The 19,699-nt window shown below is 40.9% G+C and overlaps 1 protein-coding gene across 1 annotated transcript in view; it reads right to left on the minus strand.

Annotated features, from left to right (window-relative positions):
• SHPRH (SNF2 histone linker PHD RING helicase) overlaps positions 1-19,699 on the minus strand; it is a 146,739-nt gene that overhangs the window by 102,530 nt on the left and 24,510 nt on the right. The window contains exons 3-4 of the mRNA XM_089694274.1: positions 9,631-9,760; positions 2,709-2,927 (exon numbers count right to left, since the gene is read on the minus strand). Coding sequence (XP_089550400.1) covers positions 2,709-2,927; positions 9,631-9,760 — 349 coding nt within the window. The remainder of the gene's footprint in view (positions 1-2,708; positions 2,928-9,630; positions 9,761-19,699) is intronic.

Here is a 19,699-nt window from a genome sequence, read left to right on the forward strand (position 1 = left end):
CGCATTCCACCAATTGGCACATAAAGTTGTCCTGTAGGACATTTAAGAAATGATGGGCCTTAGTTGAATTTGCTGTTCCTTCTGCCCAGTTAATATCTGGATAGTTGAAGTCCTCTATAATGATAGCTTTCCTTGCCTCCATTTCCACCTATGACAGGAGATCCGACTCCTCCTCATCCTTCCAGGTAGGAGGCCTGTAGCATACCCCCACTATTTATTTCCCGCTTATTTCTTCCCTTTGAAGCTCCACCCATAAGGACTCCACCTCCCCCCTTGCCACATTTGCAGTATCATCCCTCAAGTTCACAAGCAAATCTCAAGTTAACAGGGAAGGGTTTAAAACTTGAGCCTACTCACTGAGTCCACATCAACATATGGCACAGTCATTGTACCCCAAAAAATATGCTTTAATTACTGTGCAACAAGAGAGAGTCTAGTAGATACATACAAACCTCAGCATAATCCTCTTTAAAAAAATAAACTTTTCCTTTACATATGCTTTTTTGCACTAAGCCTACCTTGAAGAAGAACTTCATTAACACAGATAGTGACAACTTAGCAACTAGTAACTGTTGTCCAATAAAAAACATTTGTGGTTAGGAGCATGTCATATACAGCCTAGCACACAGTACAGTGGCCAGAAAAATGAAAAGTATCACACAGAGTGCGGTGGTCAGAGGGTTTTTAAAACACAGAATGCAAGTGTCCGAAATGCGTAGCACACAGAGCTTTGGGGTCAGGGTTGCGTAATGCACAGAATGAAGGGTTAACAGGTAATTAACACACAGTGTTAGAGTCAAGACAGCATAATGCACAGGTCAGTAGAGTGCAAATTGAAAAATGATCTCCCTCCCCCACCTCCACTAGTATAGATCCCGTCCCAATACAGATCACCCACTCCATGAAACCCACTCGCAAGACTAGGCAGTGGGGGGGGGGGGGGGGGTCCTCCCTTGGCAGAAGCCAACAAGAAGCAAAAATTTCCTCTCTGTGAACTGCCTGTATCTGAGTGGCTGCTGGGCAAGTGGAAAGCACTGCAGCACTATCAAAAAGAAATTAGAAAACAGAATGTGGAGACTGCAGAAGGGAAAAATCAACATGCAAATAACTGAGTCTTGAAAAAGTGAGCAGCACGATAGCGAACAGAACAAAGCAGGCATGGGTATGTGACTGAATGCACTGCAGAACGTTGCAGTGAAGAATATATTTTTGCACAAAAGATTCACACAACTTTCACCCAATATTCACAAATTTCCAATTAAAGTACACCGTTGTTCATCTTTTTTTTTCTAAATTTGGATTGTGGTGGTTTTATTTGGATTGTGATGCCTTTAAGGGGGTGGCTTACAGTCATTGTTGATTACTCAGGGGTTCTCATTCATGCAGGGTGAGGGGTTCTGGGGTAGTCCAGCTGGAGAGGAGAGGACTAAGTTTCAGTGCTCTCTGGTGTGCTAAGTCCTGATTAGGTACCCAGAATTCCAGAAATTCCAAGAGTGTTAGGTGGGAAGAACCTCCAAACCCTGATGACATGGACTATGGTCCTAAACGAGTTAACTCAGGTGCAGAAAATGAAGAGGGAACAGTCGACACCTAGCTGTGAGAAGGAGCTGGACACACCTAAGTGAGCATGGTGAATTAAGCTTGGGACTGAGCCTCGGCTGCTGTCTTCCTCTTTGGGAGGATCCCAAAAGGAGGCAAAACCCCCAAATTTCCAGTGTGGAATGATATAGTAGTGATGAGTCATTACCTTGTTTTTTATTGAACCAGAGTTATGGACTATTTTTTGTTTGTTTGCTGAAGCAAGCGGTTTTGTTTTTCTGGAATTGGTTGCAAGTTTAATAAAGAATGCCACTTTCACAAGCGGCTCGAGATGATCCTGAACTCCCATATGACAGCATGAAATTCCACATCTTAACACACATACAGCAACGGTCTGCAGAGATAGATCTGAAAGGGGCTAAAGCATAATAGAGACGGGGGGTTATTTACCTAAACTGCACGTTACAAAATCTGGTGCAGCTCTGCATACAAACCAATCAGCTCCCAGATTTTATTGGCAAAGCTTAACAAAGCTGAAGTTAGAAGCTGATTGGCTACCATGCACAGCTGCACCAGATTCTGAGTGCTCCAATTTTAGTAAATATCCCCCACTATGTCATTAAAACCAGCAGGAAGAAGGAGGTCCTGATTCCCTTATAGAGATCTTAGAGTTAGACCTCATTTAGAATTCTGTGTCCAGTTCTGGAGACCTCATTTACTAAATTATTGATAATATAGAACAAGTCCAGAGACGAGTAACAAAAATGATGAAAAGTCTGGGGGATAAAACGTATCAAGAGCGACTTCAGGAACTTAATATGTACAGTCTGGAGGAAAGAACGGAAAGGGAGGACATGATTGAAACCTTTAAATGCATCAAGGTGGTGAATAGGGTTCAGGGGGGCAGTTATTTTCAACATGAAACCAAAATCAAGAACACGGGAACATGACCTTAAACTAACTGAAAGAAAGTTTAAAACTAATCTCAGAAAGTTATATTTTACTGAAAGAGTAAATGATGCTTGGAATAAACTTCCAGCAGAGGTAGTGAGCCAGTCAACAGTAAATAGCTTCATACAAAAAAAAAAAAAATGGGCAGAATCGATGAACCTCTCGGTCTATTCATGCTGTCACATTTCTATGTTCCAAATTTTCCATTTTTTTTTTACCATTAGAAGCAACATTTTTGTAGTTTTCTCTCTCAAGCATCCAGTTGACAGCATCATTCTGGTATGGACGGAGTACAGGTATCAAAGCTGGATGCTGCACATCTTCATGGAGAGTATGCCCTTCCTGTTGATGTGTTTGTCTTACATAGTCATACAGTTCTTCAATATTCTGTCTCTCTAGCTCTTGGTCCGACTCTTCATCATCCTCCTCACTGATATCTGAAGGTAGGCACAAAAAAACCCTATGATTACATTCTAATGATGGTCATAAACTTTGGTAATTTTTTGAAAATTAATTGTCTTTGTACCAGCTTTTACATACATAAACAACAGAGTGAAAACAGGCAACATTTCACCAACAAATTTTATCTATACTCCATTTTGTAATTTTTGTAGTCGAAAGATTGTTGTCAGGGGATCATACTTTCATAAATGTATGGTTGCATAAAAAACAAACATTCACAGTGCGTGAATTTGCAAAGGATAAAAGGTAGTGTTTGACAAACAGAAAGATTTGTGTGACAGGGCCCTAATTGAATCAGCCATGTCCTAACCTATCAGCCCCATACTAGGGCAGTAAAGCTAAACCTATTCAAATAATTTTCTGCAAACAAGCATGCAGCTCACAACTCAGGTATGCCTGCTTTCATCAGAGTTTAATCTGTCACTTTACAGAACACCTTTAAATGCCCAATAAACTACATACAGCATGGTCGGCAGGCATTCTATATTATTAGTACCGGTACTTTAAAGAAAACTGAAAAATGTAGACTACCATTGCTGAACCCTCTTTTTTTAAATGTTATCTGCCTGTGTATAAAGCGAACATAGCAGTTTTAATAATTGCTAAATTACAGACTACAGATATGCAGATCAGGAGACATGATTTTATTTTGATGTCACTAGCTGCATGCTTGTCATAGATTTGACTCAAACAATATGGAGAAAATATAGTCAAGCAACTAGCATTATCGTTCATTTAAGTCCTGTTTTGGGCTCATATCAATTTCACAAATGATACCACAATTTTAAAAACAGAAATGGTCAAAATACAACTATCTTGGTAAAGCTACTGAATATATTCAATGTTGCCTCTCCAGCTGTATTTATTATGTGATCAGTTTTCTACCTCAAAACTCCAAAGATGTCAATGGACAACATTTTAACAAAGTCGCCAACGTAAAACTATTGCATGCACTGTTGGCCAGATTTTTCGGATTTTAGATTGTGCAGTTCAGCTCTTACAGTTCAGCTCCTACTGACAACAAAAGCCCCGGGATGGGTCTGTTTGAAAAAAGTTTGTTTTGAAATCTTTGCAATTTATTAAAAATAAAAAACGGGAAAAAAACCACATGTACATAAGTATTCACAGCCTGTGCTCAATACTTTGTTGAAGCAACTTTAGTACCAATTACAGCCTCAAGTCGTTTTCAGTATGATGCTACAAGCTTGGCACACCTGTTTTTGGGTAATTTCTCCCATTCTTCTTTGCAGTACCCCTCAAGCTCCATCAGGTTGGATGGGGAGTGTCGGTGCACAGGCATTTTCAGATCTTTCCAGAGATGTTCAATTAAGTTCAAGTCTGGGCTCTGGGTGGGCCACTCCAGGACATTCACAAAGTTGGCCAGTAGCCACTCTTTTGTTATGTGGGCTGTGTGCTTAGGGTCGCTGTCCTGTTGAAAGATAAACCGTCACCACAGTCTAAGGTCCAGAGCGCTCTGGAACAGGTTTTCATCAAGGGTGTCTCTGTACATTGCTGCATTCATCTTTCCTTCGATCCTGACTAGTCTCCCAGTTCCTGTCACTGAAAAACATCCCCACAGCATGATGCTGCCACTACCATGGTTCACTGTAGGGAAGGTATTGGCCAGGTGGAGAGCGATGCCTGGTTTCCTCCAGACATGACGCTTGACATTCAGGCCAAAGAGTTCAATCTTTGTTTCATTGGGCCAGAGAGTTTTGTTTATCATGGTCTGAGTCTCTCAGGTGCCTTTTGGCAAACTCCAAGCGGGCTGCCATTTGCCTTTTACTGAGAAGTGACTTCCGTCTGGCCACTCTTCTTCTGGAAGGTTCTCCTCTCTCCACAGAGAAACACTGAAGCACTTTCAGAGTGACCATCAGGTGCTTGGTTACCTCCCTGACTAAGGCCCTTCTCCCTCGTTTGCTCATTTTGGCCAGGGCGGCCTGCTCTAGGAAGATTCCTGGTGGTTCCAAACTTCTTCCATTTACGGAGGATGGAGGCCACTGTGCTCATTGAGACCTTCAATGCTGCAGAATGCTTCTGTACCCTTCCCCAGATCTGTGCCTTGATACAATCCTGTCTGAGAGGTCTACGGACAATTCCTTGGATTTCATGGCTTGGTTTGTGCTCTGACATGCACTGTTAACTGTGGGACCTTATATAGACAGGTTTCCTAATCATGTCCAGTCAACTGAATTTCCCACAGATGGACTCCAATCAAGTTGTGGAAACATCTCAAGGATGATCATTGGGAACTGCACCAGAGCTCAATTTTGAGTGTCATGGCAAAGGATGAGAATATTTATGTACATGTGTTTTTTTTTGTTTTTTATTTTAATAAATTTAAGATTTCAAAACAAACTTCTTTCACGTTGTCATTATGGGGTCTTGTTTGTAGAATGTTGAGGAAAAAATTTTATTTAATCCATTTTGGAATAAGGCTACATAACAAAATGTGGAAAAAGTTAAGCGCTGTGAAGCGCTATGCTGGATGTACTGTATGTCAAGATATCAGCTTTCCAGGAGTCGGACCTTAATTGCTTTTTTCCAAGATGGTGCTATCATTGGGTACTACTCAGGATCAGCATCTACTTACCTGACTGAGATGCTGGCTCAAAGATAACACAATCACATGAATCCTGGTGCAGATGCTGTTGTTGGCTGTGTTCAAAGATATTGTTGCTGTATATGATAAAATGTCAGGAACTTTGAACACGGCACTTTAACTAAAGCAAGTACAAACATTAGTGCTGCACCCCAAGTAATCTGCAAGTGTTCTTTCCTCTATCACCTCTTTCCCTCAGCCTTCCTTTGTTGTTTCTCCTCTCCTACATGCTCTTACTAACTTTCTTTTTTGCTTTAATTCCCTCTCTCCTCAAACTCTCTCTTCTTTACACCTCCTCCCCACCCCAAAACCTGTACATATCACCCTCACTTCTGCCCTCTCAATATCATTGCACTTATCTCCTGCTCTCTCTTAGCCCACATAATGTCACTGCTCCAAAATCACTGCGGCATTTGCCCTCATATAAATCCCACTACCACCTCAACTCCCTCACCCTCCAATTACTACTAACTTCCGGAGACATCGCCCCAAACCCTGGCCCTCCACAATCAAACTCCAACCCACAGAAGCAGCAGCCTCCCTTCTCTGGCTTCAGCTGCAACCCTCACTCTCTAATCTCAATTCCCTTGCTTCCATGTACCAGCCCCTCCCTCTTATGTGCCCTGTGGAATGCCCACTCAGTCTCTAACAAACTTTCTATCACTTTCTTTCACTCTTCTGAGGTGCCTGCCATCATCCTCAGTGACTTTAATATCCCAGTCAATGTTAACACCTCAGCCAATTCTCAACTACTCAACCTAACTTCCTCTTTTAACCTAACACAATGAACACACTCCACCACCCACTCTAATGGCAACACCCTCGACCTTGTATTCTCCCACCTATGCACTTCCTCTAACCTCTCTAACACCCCTTTTCCTCTCTCTGATCACAATTTTATGAGCTTCCCACTCTCCATGTCTCCTACCTCCCACGCCTCTAACCAGCATACTGTTACCTGTACAAACCTCCACCACCTCATCCCTGACCCTATTCACTCTGCTACCGAGTGCCTCTATGATAAAATTGCACCCCTGTCCTGCCCAGACCTGGCCACATCTGCCTACAACGACTATCACCCACCCTGGACACACTTGCTCCTCTCTCTACACGCAGATCCAGGCCTCACCTGTAACAACCCCATCTGTCGCAAACAGATGACACTAGATGTCTCAAGAGACGCAGCCAGGCTCTTGAGCAAGCATGGTTTAAAACTAAATCCCTGCAACACTTTACCTTCTACAAAAATGCCATTCTCAAATACAACTCCGGCCTCCATGCTGCTAAGCAAACCTACTATAACACTCTCATCAAAACCCTCTCATCCAATCCTCATCAACTCTTTTCCACCCTGAATTCCTTTCTACACCCCCCACTACCTCCACTCACCAACTTACTGCACAGGAGATTGCCAGTCATTTCAAGAACAAGATCAACACAATTCGTGATGAGATCATCAGTGTCAAGCTTCCTCCTCCAACTAACATACCAGGCCCAATACCACACTCTCCTCCTTTGACCCTGTTACCACTGAGGAAGTTACCAAACTCCTTTCCAAGGCTCACTTCACCACCTCTTCCCTGGACCCTGTCCCCTCACGATTATTGCAGTCTCCTTCCTGTTCTATCCTAAACTCCCACATCTTCAACCTCTCACTCTCCATGGACACCTTTCCCTCCCCGCTCAAACATGCAGTGGTTACCCCCATACTTAAAAAACCCTTGCTGGATCCCACCTGTTTGAATAACTTAAGACCCATCTCACTGCTCCCGTTTGCCTCCAAGCTTCTCGAGCACCTTGTTCACAACCGTATGATCTGCTACCTCACCAACAACAACCTTCTTGATCCCCTACAGTCTGGCTTCCGCCCACAACATTCCACTGAAATTGCCCTACTAAAACTCACTAACGACTTACTAACTGCTAAAACCAATGGCAATTACTCCATACTCATACTCCTAGACCTTTCCGCTGCCTTTGACAGTCGACCACCCGCTCCTCCACAGTAAACTCCACTCCATTGGACTCCATGACTCTGCTCTCTCCTGGTTCTCCTCTTACCTTTCTCAGCGCACTTTCAGCATCACATACAACAACTCCTCCTCTGCTCCTCTCCCTCTTTCCGTTGGGGTACCCCAAGGCTCTGTCCTTTTCTCTCTCTACATCTCCTCCCTGGGCCAATTGACAACCTCCCATGGCTTCCAATATCACCTCTATGCTGATGACACCCAGATCTATCTCTCCACTCCCCAACTCACCCCCTCAATCTCCTCACGTATCACAAATATACTAAGCGGCATATCAGCATGGATGTCACATCACTACCTTAAATTCAATCTTTCCAAAACCAAGCTTGTAATATTTCCTGCTCATGACTTTACTATTAAGATCAACAGCACAACCATTAGTCCTTCCCCTCATGCCAGGGTGCTAGGTGTAATCCTAGACTCTGACCTCTCCTTTGGGCCCTACATTCAATCACTGGCTAAATCCTGCGGTTTCAACCTCTGGAACATTTTCAAAATCTACACCTTTCTGACCAATGACACCACAAAACAACTTATCCACGCCTTGGTTTTATCCCACCTTAATTACTGCAATTCCCTCCTCACTGGTCTACCGTTACACAGGTTATTCCCCCTTCAGTCTATTATGAATGCTGCTGCTAGACTAATACACCTTACCAACTGATCAGTGACTGCTGCTCCTCTCTGCCAATCTCTTCATTGGCTTCCACTAACCCAATATATAAAATTCAAAATACTAACCCCAGCATACAAAGCCATCCACAACACTGCCCCTAGCTATATCACCAACCTCATCGGCAGATATCATCCAAATCGCCCGCTCCGCTCCTCCCTTGATATCCTCCTCTCTAGCTCCCTCATCACTTACTCCCACGCTCACCTCCAGGACTTCTCCAGAACCTCTCCCATCCTCTGGAACTCCCTATTGCAATATGTACAGTCAGCCCCCATCCTGTCTGCCTTTAGGCGATTTTTGAAAACTCACTTATTCAAGGAAGCCTACCCCACCTCCACCTACGAACTGTACTTGAGCCACCTGCATCAGATCATCCCCTTTAGCTATCCCCTTTTGTACCACGTCCCCCTTCCTTTAGAATGTAAGCTCCATGAGCAGGGCCCTCCTATTCCTTCTGTAGTGAAATGTATTGTAATATCTCCCTTAAATTGTAAAGCGCTGCGCAAACTGTTGGCGCTATATAAATCCTGTATTATAATAATAATAGCATTTATGCAGGCATGTGAAGCTACAGAAATGTCCACTTTATTCTGTTCACATAACCTTGTTCTAACACTGCCATTAATTCACTGCTAAGAATTATTTTATTCATTATATTTTTTTCAGTGGTTTCCTAGAAGGACAAGGACTATGAACAACAGTCTTACTGAGCATTTTTCTAATGTTGCACATGCTATCAAGTACAAAGGACAAATTTATTCCGTCTCAATTCTGTTAGGGTTCTTCAGCATGTATTTTAAGAACTATATAGAGTGCCCTTCTAACAATCTTTACAGACAGTATCATTTGTTCTGATTTTCCTGCATTCGTAAACTATCCACCTGTGGACAGATGGAGACACAAAGCTTAAAGTCCTTTGGTAAACCTCTGAGGTTCTCTGGAGCAATTTTCTCAAAAGCTATATTACAATGAACATAATTCTGTTGCGAATAACAAAATTTTTAAATTATATTGTAGGGCACACCCACTTCTGAGCCACTCAGATGTGTACATGACTCCAGTATCCATATTTTAAAGATTTGATACCCTACTATTCCACAGGCTTTTTCCATCATTGACCTGTGTTTGTTTACATTCAATGAAGATATGGCAATGTAAAATACTGTGTGTTGTTTTTTTAAATAATTTATTTTGATTTGATTTACTTATTATGATTTTTAACGATCTTTGGTGCAGAAATCCAGACACTTCCTAAAGAATCTTCTCCAAAGTATATATATATATATATATATATATATATATAAACAATATCTTAAATTTTTTTTACTTAGAAACATTTAACTGCATTTTTTAACTACATTTAAATTCCCTACCTGGAATGCTGATGTTATAAAATTTTTCCATCAGCCGCTGAATGATAACACCAGATTTTTTCATTCTTCTATGCCCTTCACTTATAAATTCAGGTTTGGATAGGCAAGACTCCAGCAAATAGATCCCAACCTGAAAAACAGAACATGATACATTGGTGCAAAATTAACCTAACATACTATAAAAGTACATTAAGGAGTATGAAGAGTAACACACACATAAAAATTCAAGCAGATCTTTACAGATCTTAAAGAAGGCACATTCATGTTTGCATGCTTGGGTGCTTTGAGATCCTCACAACCTAGAGCCCAAGTAGCAACTTCAGCTTTAAACCACATTTCAAATCTGCCACCATACCTGTGCTAAGCTTTTTTGTTGGCCCCTTTTCTACCCTACACATATTTTTCCTCTATATTGTCACACGTTTAACATACAATACATGTTTAATATAATTTAAAAAATTAATAACAAATTATAAATGTTGGGCTATGTATAACAAATACAATAAAATTATACAAACTTATGAAATATGAAAACAATCATAAACATAAATAATCAAAAATTATTATAAATAAATAAATGAACACTGACATATAGGCCCTGATTTACTAAGAATTGAGTCTACCAGCAGACGCTGAACATTCAGGCAGACTCAATTCAATCAATCTAGACCTGTCAGTCATCAGAAAGCTAGCAAGCTCATTGAAAAGAGTCTACTTTGTAGACTCTTTCCTGTTAGTAAAGCCGGAATCACATCAGGCACATTTCTAGATGCAATGCCGGATATGTTCGCTAGGTGGCGCACAACCACGGGTTTTGTCCCATTGCTGTTTTTCTGTTTGTATATGAGAATACTTATAATTTAAAATAAAAAGCACACCTATATTATATATTTTTTTTTTTTGCTGTTTCTCCAAAAATGATCAACTAATGCCAACTAATGCATTTCCTAATGAATATCATGTATTCTATTTTCAAATGTCAAACATTTTCACACTTTTATCTCAAATAATTTGAATGTCTAGTTCTAATTTCCCAATATAATTATATATCTTCCTTCTCTTTAATCATGTAACTATTCTACATTCCAACTCAAACTCTCTGCTACAGTGGCTTAGTGATTAGTACTCAGGACTTACAGCACTTGGGTCATGGGTTCTAATCCCAGTCATTGCTGCACCTGGCTGCATCCCAGTTTGCATGCTTTCCCTGCATGGGTGGGTGTGTTTCTGCCAACACTCCAAAGACATGTTGTTAGGTTAATTGGGCCTAGTATATGTCTGAGTTTCTGGCCTTAGATTGTAAGCTCCTTGACATTTGTGAATGCCCAAAATAAATAGATCAATTTCCAGGGTTCTGACAAGTTTGAAACTTTCAATTTTCCTTCTGTTTATATTTCATTACAACTTTGTTTATCTTCTCTTAGGCTACATTAACACTAGCTTTGTCAGCAGGCGTCAGACAGGCGTTTGGGAAGCGTTTTCAACGCTTCTCAAATGCCTATGACAATTCTGCACATGGCAGCACACAGTGCTGTTCACACTGAAGCGTTAGCATTGCGTCGTGGCAAAACTGGCGCCTCATGTCGAGTCAGGAGGAGTTGAAGCCTCCCATTCAAGTCTATGGTGCCGCTCCTCAAATGCCTGGCAGGCGTTTGCGGTGCGGTTGTGAGGCGTTTGCAGAGCGTTAATACCATTTAACTTCATTAAAGGCATTTGTGGTGCAGTTTTAACGCTTGGCAAATGCCTATCAAATACCTCAAAACCATGCATAGGGCGTTTGGGGAGAATTTGAGGAGCGTTAAAACCGCTTCCCAAACAACTGTCAAACACTATAGGGCCGTTTGACAAGAGTTAGAAATAAAGTCAAGTGTGACCAAGCCCTTAAACCTCTCTCCTTATACAACTTGACCCCCTCCCCCACCCCACCCCCCGTCATCACCTGTTCCATCTGCAAATCTATGTATCCCCGCCCCACTCTTTTTATTTAACTATTTATTTACTGATCTAGTTAATGTGTTTCATTTCCTATCATCTCCAGCTCAAATCTCACATTATTATAAGATTCCTGATTGTATCTCACCACTAATCTGAATTCACAATTCCTGGTCAGTCCCGTTCCCTTACCTATAATAACCTTTAGGGCCAGTTCACACTACATGTGTTTCAGTTGCTTTTTTGCATCCAAAACGCACAGAAAGAAGGTTATATGGTTGTCAAAGTCATAGTTCACATCAGCGCTTGCAGTTCCAGTGCGTTGCAGGTGCTGCGAAAAAAGTCGAACAGGCTGCATTGTTTATGCATAGAACTGTACTTGGATGCGGTAAAACGCCCTGGAATGCACTAAAACGCACATGTCCCTAATTAAATTGAAGAAAAAGAGAGGGGGGGGGGAATTAACTGGAATGCACTGGAACACATCAAAAACGCATCCAAAATGCACTGGAACACGTCAAAAATGCATCCAAAATGCACTGGAACACGCTAAACATGCATCAAAAAAGAGCATGCAAAAACGCATCTGGAACACATCTAGACTGTGTTTCTATAGTGTGAACTGGCACTTGTTTACACAATTTGTGGTGCAGAAACGCATGCAAGAGCACGCATTTTCCTGCACAGCAAATAAATGCAATGCCCTCTGCAGATGTGCACAGGTACCATGATGAAAACTTAATTGCACCTCCACACGTCTAGTAAACACAGACGCATTCACAGCCACCAAAACACATGGCACCACACTACTGTGCAGTTAGGTGCAACACACTTTTAAAATAATATGCCTGCAGTATTTTTGCATGTTCCCACACGTTAGGCAGCCCATTGAAATTAATGGGCTTAGGAAAAAAAAAAGTAAAGAATGCCACATTCACACAGGTCCTCTGGCATATACAGCATGAATGAGTGGGTTGTTCATATATCTGGAGCCATCTGTTACACTATGGGGACACAGCAGCTGTATGAACACAGGTTTTAATCTGACAGGTGTGGGGAAGTGGCCCTGAATGCTCACTGTCTGTGTTCAGGGCTGTACACCTGTACCCGTATGCTTGTCAAATTAGGACCTGCAACATTTCCATAGTGTAACATAGGTTGCCTGAAAATGGCGACAGCCACAAAAACAAACCACTGATTCACACTCTACAGGCCACAGCACCCATGTGAATGAGCCCCAAGACCTCAATTACACACACAGCTTTATTTATGAACTCAGTACAGTTTTATCATTTAGATTTCACAGGAATATGGTTGGGATTGTGTCCATTAATAATGTTTTTAGTGTATTTTTACCAAAAATAGAATTTGGATATTTTCTCTGGCGGTGGGGGGCTGTCAGGTATGCTGTACGGGGCCCTGTGATATTTAACAGTGGCCCTGGGTGTATGCTTGTGTCTGTGCCACCTGTATAGTTAGGAAGAACAATAACTTCTTCTATGGAATACCTTATGGAACCTCTGCTATGTACCTCAATGGATCTAGGAATTGGACATGTTTTAACTGAAAATACAACAATTAGTAATGTTTCCCCTGCAAATGAGGATCAGCTCCTCGGTCGAGAAGAGCGATCTCGCCATGTCCAGATGTGGTCTGGAATTCCACAAAAGAACAATTCCAAAAGCTAAAAAATAGACTTGCAAATTACCACTAAACTCTCCTAACTACACTTCCATCCACTAACACTCCCCACTACCACTTTCGGGTGTGTGCAAACGTCCTTCCGCAAACGTGATGACGTTTTTCCGGTATGACAGCTGCTCTAGAGCCTCCTCCAACAGCCGTCTTGGTGTTTATTTGTGCACCATAGCAATTTTTCACGCTGCTCCATTGTGTATATGACATTCGCAAATATATGTTTGCAGTTCTATTGTGGATTTGGCATTGGTGAATATATGTTTGCATCTCTACTGTGTATATGACATTGGTGAATATATGTTTGCAGCTCTACTGTGTATATGCCATTGGTGAATATATGTTTGCATCTCTACTTAGTATATGCCATTGGTGAATATATGTTTGCATCTCTACTGTGTATATGGCATTGGTGAATATATATTTGCATCTCTACTGTGTATATGACATTGGTGAATATATGTTTGCATCTCTACTGTGTATATGACATTGGTGAATATATGTTTGCAGCTCTACTGTGTATATGACATTGGTGAATATATGTTTGCAGCTCTACTGTGTATATGACATTGGTGAATATATGTTTGCAGCTCTACTGTTAATATGACATTGGTGAATATATGTTTGCATCTCTACTGTGTATATGGCATTGGTGAATATATGTTTGCACTCTACTGTGTATATGGCATTGGTGAATAGATGTTTGCATCTCTAATGTGTATATGACATTTCTGAATATATGTTTGCATTTCTACTGTGTATATGACATTGGTGAATATATGTTTGCATCTCTACTGTGTATATGACATTGGTGAATATATGTTTTCATCTCTACTGTGTATATGACATTGGTGAATATATGTTTGCAGCTCTATTGTGTATATGACATTGGTGAATATATGTTTGCATCTCTACTGTGTATATGACATTGGTGAATATATGTTTGCATCTCTACTGTGTATATGACATTGGTGAATGTTTGCAGCTCTATTGTGTATATGACATTGGCGAATATATGTTTGCAGCTCTATTGTGTATTTGGCATTGGTGAATATATGTTTGCCGTTAAAGGCCCAAAGTCAACATAAATTGGGGGCCTAATTTATTACTGTTAAGAGGATTGTTGAAAAAGAATAGCTAGCTGCACATTGAACATGACCTATTCATTGGTACATAACATGGTCTTGTGGTGCAATATCGGGCTTTTGGTTTGTTAGTTTGGACATACTTGCATATGTGCACTCTAACAAGCTAGATTTGGGCATATTATAAAGCTCGCAAAATATAAGTGTTAGGGGTGCCAGTATATTAAACTTGAACATGAAATAACCCCCCCAAAAATAAACATAGTCCAAACGTTTATTGATCAAATACATATTCCACATTTATTTGGACAGCGGCAACAAGTAGGTAGTCAATTTCTTGATAGGAAAAAAAAAGCAGGATTGATGTTGCTAAAATAGAACGGTCTTGCTCATAAGAGCTTACAATCTAAAAGATTATACTTCTAATGAACTGTGCTTTCACAGTTTACAGCAGGAAACAAACGGTTAATATGAATCACTTAGTAGGCTTATATATCCACAAAACAGGCTGCAGATCAAAATATCAAAATAAAAATACATACGTGCCAAAAAAAAAAACACCTCCCACCTCCCCAAATCCCCCACACATACATTTCTCATCAGGTTTGTCTGATAACTGCATTTCAGTCTAAATAAGCAACCAAACTATAGCAAAGTGCAGATTTGGAAGAGCAGAGCAATTGACATGTGTTAGGATTACAATGCAAAGGTAATAAGCACACAATCATTGTACAATAACACACAAACACACCATAGAAGGAAAAAAATGCAAAACATTTACATCCCACATCAAAACACAGTGCCAGTGTAGTCTAGACCCCACCCACCACTGTCATTCATTTGGTCAGAGAAAGTGTTTGCACCTGATGAATCCTCTTCCCACCTGCGTTAACCCTTGGTATACAGGCTCCCACAAATCAGAGTCAGAGAGAAAGCAATAGTACCTGTGCAGCATACAACAGAACATTGAACAGGGATGTGAAGGGGAACCCCAATTGGCAATATTTATTGGCACTATGGGCACAATTCACTCCAAATTATGGCATGAGTTAAGGAAGTCACATGACCACATCTCGCATGCAATACTGAAAATGTCAATTCACTTTTTGCTAGTATGCAGGATTTCCCATAATTCGGAAAAACACTCCGGAAATCACACATAAAAAGTCCTTACACCCCAATCACATTAAAGCCGATTTATAAATCGTGCAACTTACAGTAAAGATACAAATTTTCTTGCGATTTGCAAGACATCTGACACAGATGTCTATGCAAATCGCCACAAAAGTAGTACATGTACTACTTTAGAGATCAGTGTCGGAAACGCACCATGTGAGCACTCTAATAGACAATAGGGTGCGACTTGGCATACGATTTGCAAGTCTCATGTCATGCAAATCACATGTCAAGTCACACTCAATGTGACCGCTATTAGAGCGTTCATATTGGTGTGGTTCAAACTTGGTTGGAGCCGCAACAATTTCTAAAGTAATGAATACACTACTTTTCATGCAATTTGCAGAGAGATCTGTGTCAGATGTCTTGCAAATCGCACTTTAAATCAGCATGTCTCCCAACTTTGAAATCATGCAACTTTACTGTAAGTCACATAATGTGACCGTAGTGTAAGTCGTACCACTTCAAAATCGGATTAGATATGACTGTGGTGTTAGCCCCCCGGTCACATCGGGTGCAATTTGCAATGCGATTTGCAAGTCGCAGGGCATGGAAATCGCATGCCAAGTCGCATCCAGGGTGCGTAATTTCAGGTGCGATTTGGGAATTGAAATTGTACCTGAGATCAGATCTAATAAATGTGGATGTGAGTGTCTTAACATACGCGATTTGCTGCAGCACAATTTCAAAAGTAGTTCTTATATTACTTTTTCTGCATTTTGTAGCGATTTCACATATAGACTACAATAGAAATCGAAATGCAAAACACAATTGAAAACGCAATAACTCATTGGTAAATCTACAGAAAACACGGTGAAATTGCCAACAAAGAGCACAATTTTAAATCGCATCTAGGGTGAACCAAGCAGGCAATTCAACAAAGCAAATAAATCTTTGAAGGCATGCGGTACCTGAATGCTCGGATAAGGGTCTGTTATGGATTTGGAGGAGGACTCCATGCCATTATTTTATTTGCTTTTTTTTTTTTTTTTTAAATCCTTTTCCCTCTCTCTCAGCTCTTGGCTTGACAAATCCTTCCCAAAAGGGGGCGGAGTACAATCCAGCATTATCAAATCAATCATTAGTCCAGGCCCTTTTCTCATCCCATCATTTGACATTCACATATGGTGCAGCTTTCAAGGTGTTTTAACAGACAAGGCCTCATTCTAATTCACATTCTAGGGATCATTTAGACAGAAAGCAAAGATGCTGCCACCAGCACATGTATGTTAGGGTAGCCACCCAGGGAGATCATGCAACTTCACTGCCGTGGTTGGGATTCAAACCGACAACCCTAGCGCTGTGAGGCAGCAGTGCTAACCGCTTATCCACTGAGCTGTTGAACACTAATCCAGCCTGTATTTCTGTGGTGTGAATCAACCCTAAGTCCCTGGGCAAGGTCAGTGTAACTAGCCAGATATCTCAAATGTGACACAAATGTTGTACTATGTTGCCAATTCAGATGTATGTTGGTTCTATGTATCCCAATACAAAGGATTGCAATACTAATACAGGCGTACCTCAGTTTACCAACGCCTTGGTTAACTTAATTTTCAGTTTACGAATGAAAATCCATTGAAAATAATGCCTCGGTTTACACAATTGTTAATTTTTTCGCAATACAAAGTGTATGTTGGCACTGATTTTTAAATGTAAATGCCAGCCTTTTTTTCTACACTATAGTTCACAAGCTTAGATGTCACTTTCCCTGAAGTTACAGAAAACTTTGTATCTTTTAATAAACTAAAAGTAAACACTGTTTTAAAAGTAAACACTGAAACACTTATTTCCTTTAGGGATATAAACTCAAAGAAAACTTTCTCCTTTAGCTGGGGGAAGTGACAGCTGAATTTCTGAGCTACAGTGAAGAAAAAAAAGCAAGAATTACATTTAAAAACCGGCACCATAATAAATAAAAAAAGGCGTGGGGTCCCCATTCCATCTACACCAAGCCCTTCGGGTCTGGTATGGATTTAGAGAGGAACTTCCACGCCAAAATTTAAAAAAAAAATGGTGTGGGGTCCCTCCCAAAATCCATACCAGACCCTTATCCGAGCATGCAGCCTGGCAGGTCAGGAAAGGGGGGGGACGAGCGAGCACCTTCCCCCCTCCTGAACCATACCAGGCCACATGCCCTCAACATGGGGGGGTGCTTTGGAGCAGGGGGGGCTCCCTCCCCAAAGTACTTTGTCCCCATGTTGATGGGGACAAGGGACTCTTCCCCACAACCCTGGCCGGTGGTTGTGGGGGTCTGCGGGCGGGGGGCTTATCAGAATCTGGAAGCCCCCTTTAACATGGGGGCCCCCATATCCTGCGCCCCCCCATGTGAATGAGTATGGGGTACATGGTACCGCTAGTCATTCACAAAAAAACAAAAAGTGTAGTGTAAAAAAAGACAGGACAAAGTCCTTTAATAAAAGAAAAATCTAAAAGAATGTCCCCCGAAGTAGATAATGGTATGGATGGGAGGGGGGACCCCACGCTGTTTTTTTTTTTTTTTTTTAATTGTCGTCCTTTATTTTTAGATTCAACTGTCAAAATATATATTATTTAGAACTTCGAAATATGTAAAACCATTACAGAAATAATTATAAAGGATAAGAAACAAAAACAGAATCAATAAAACTAAGGAAATCAAATTAGAATACATAAAGATATGCCTAGCTACACATAGTGCTGTTTGTTAAACACAGTAGACACGATCGAGTGCCGTCTGTCAGAGGACTCTAATAGTTTTACTATTAAACAGCATCTAAAAAGAAAGCGCCCACGGCAGACTACTAAAATGTGTTCTGCGCATGCACATTTATATCCATGCATAGATGCTGGAAAAGCATCTAGTTTTTGACTGTCATGAATTCCTTTAAAAAACTATTTTTTACACATTTAAACATTTTTTTGAAATGTAAGATATTGTTTAAAGTGAAGTCCCGATATTTGTGAAAGCAAATTTCAATGTGAACATGTCTCTGCAGTGAACATGTCTCTGCAATTTTTTGTTGTGTTAGACGTGCTTCTTAGCAAGTCTGCTTTCTTAGACTGATTCCTGGATTGTGCCTGGTTAGAAAAATCGATTTCGCATCTACTTGTTGACGCTTTCTTTAGTAAATGTCTTTGCCATCTAAAAGTAGATGGTCGCTATTGAAAAGTAGATGTTAGCTCACGCAAATGCGCCTAAGCACATTAGTAAATCAGGGCCATATAGTCCATAAAGAAGACAATAAAGTCCATATGAATAATGAGCTCCACAGTCAATTTGTGAAACTAATCTCCCGTTCCATAAATGTGGTGTTGTTAATATAAATCCTTTATCATCCAATTGATCACCAACGTGTACAGTCCACCACCATGTGATTAAATCAAGGCTTACCAGATGTAAAGACCCCTTAACTATAAGGGGTCATTACCAGCTTTCTGTAGATAAAATATCATCCAGAATTCCATGCCAGGACCCAAGATCTCTCAAATCTCTCAAATCAGGACACAGAATCCGCAGGCATCATCCCAATTGCGATATCAAAATAGTGTCATGAAAAATAAAATATGCCTCTCAATATGTTTGATATACCTTTATTTGCGCAAATATAATCCTACTTACAGGCTTAGGAATAATATAAGTATTCAAAAAAACCGCTTCCAAAGATGGCTGACAGCGCGATGATGAAGGCTCCGCCCAACATGCTTCGTCATCAAAAGACATCTTCCTAGCCCCGGACAGCACAGCAGTCTTTTTGGGTATGAGTCTATAAGTATGACACATATTGACTTGGCAGTATTTGCCCACTCTTCCTTGCACAAACACTCGAAATCTGTCAGATTGTGAGGGCATTTCCTGTGCATAGCTCTCTTCAGATCACCCCACAGATTTTCGATCGGATTAAGGTCTGGGCTCTGGCTGGGTCATTCCAAAACTTTAATCTGCTTCTGGTGAAGACATTCCTTTGTTGATTTGGAAGTTCACCCTGAGCACATGTGGCAGACGTGAAAGGGACTGGAGAAGCGGTGGAGAATGTTATGCTGCCTGTAACATCATTCAGCACGACCGTTTTGGTGGTGGGTCAGTGATGGTCTAGGGAGGCATATCCATGGAGGGACATACAGACCTCTATAGGCTAGACAATTGCACCCTGACTGCCATTAGGTATCGGGATGAAATCCTTTGACCCATTGTCAGACCCTAC

Source organism: Staurois parvus, unplaced genomic scaffold (assembly GCF_062004578.1).
Source record: "Staurois parvus isolate SC_StPar_1 unplaced genomic scaffold, SC_StPar_1.0 ptg000657l, whole genome shotgun sequence".
Taxonomy (NCBI): domain Eukaryota; kingdom Metazoa; phylum Chordata; class Amphibia; order Anura; family Ranidae; genus Staurois; species Staurois parvus.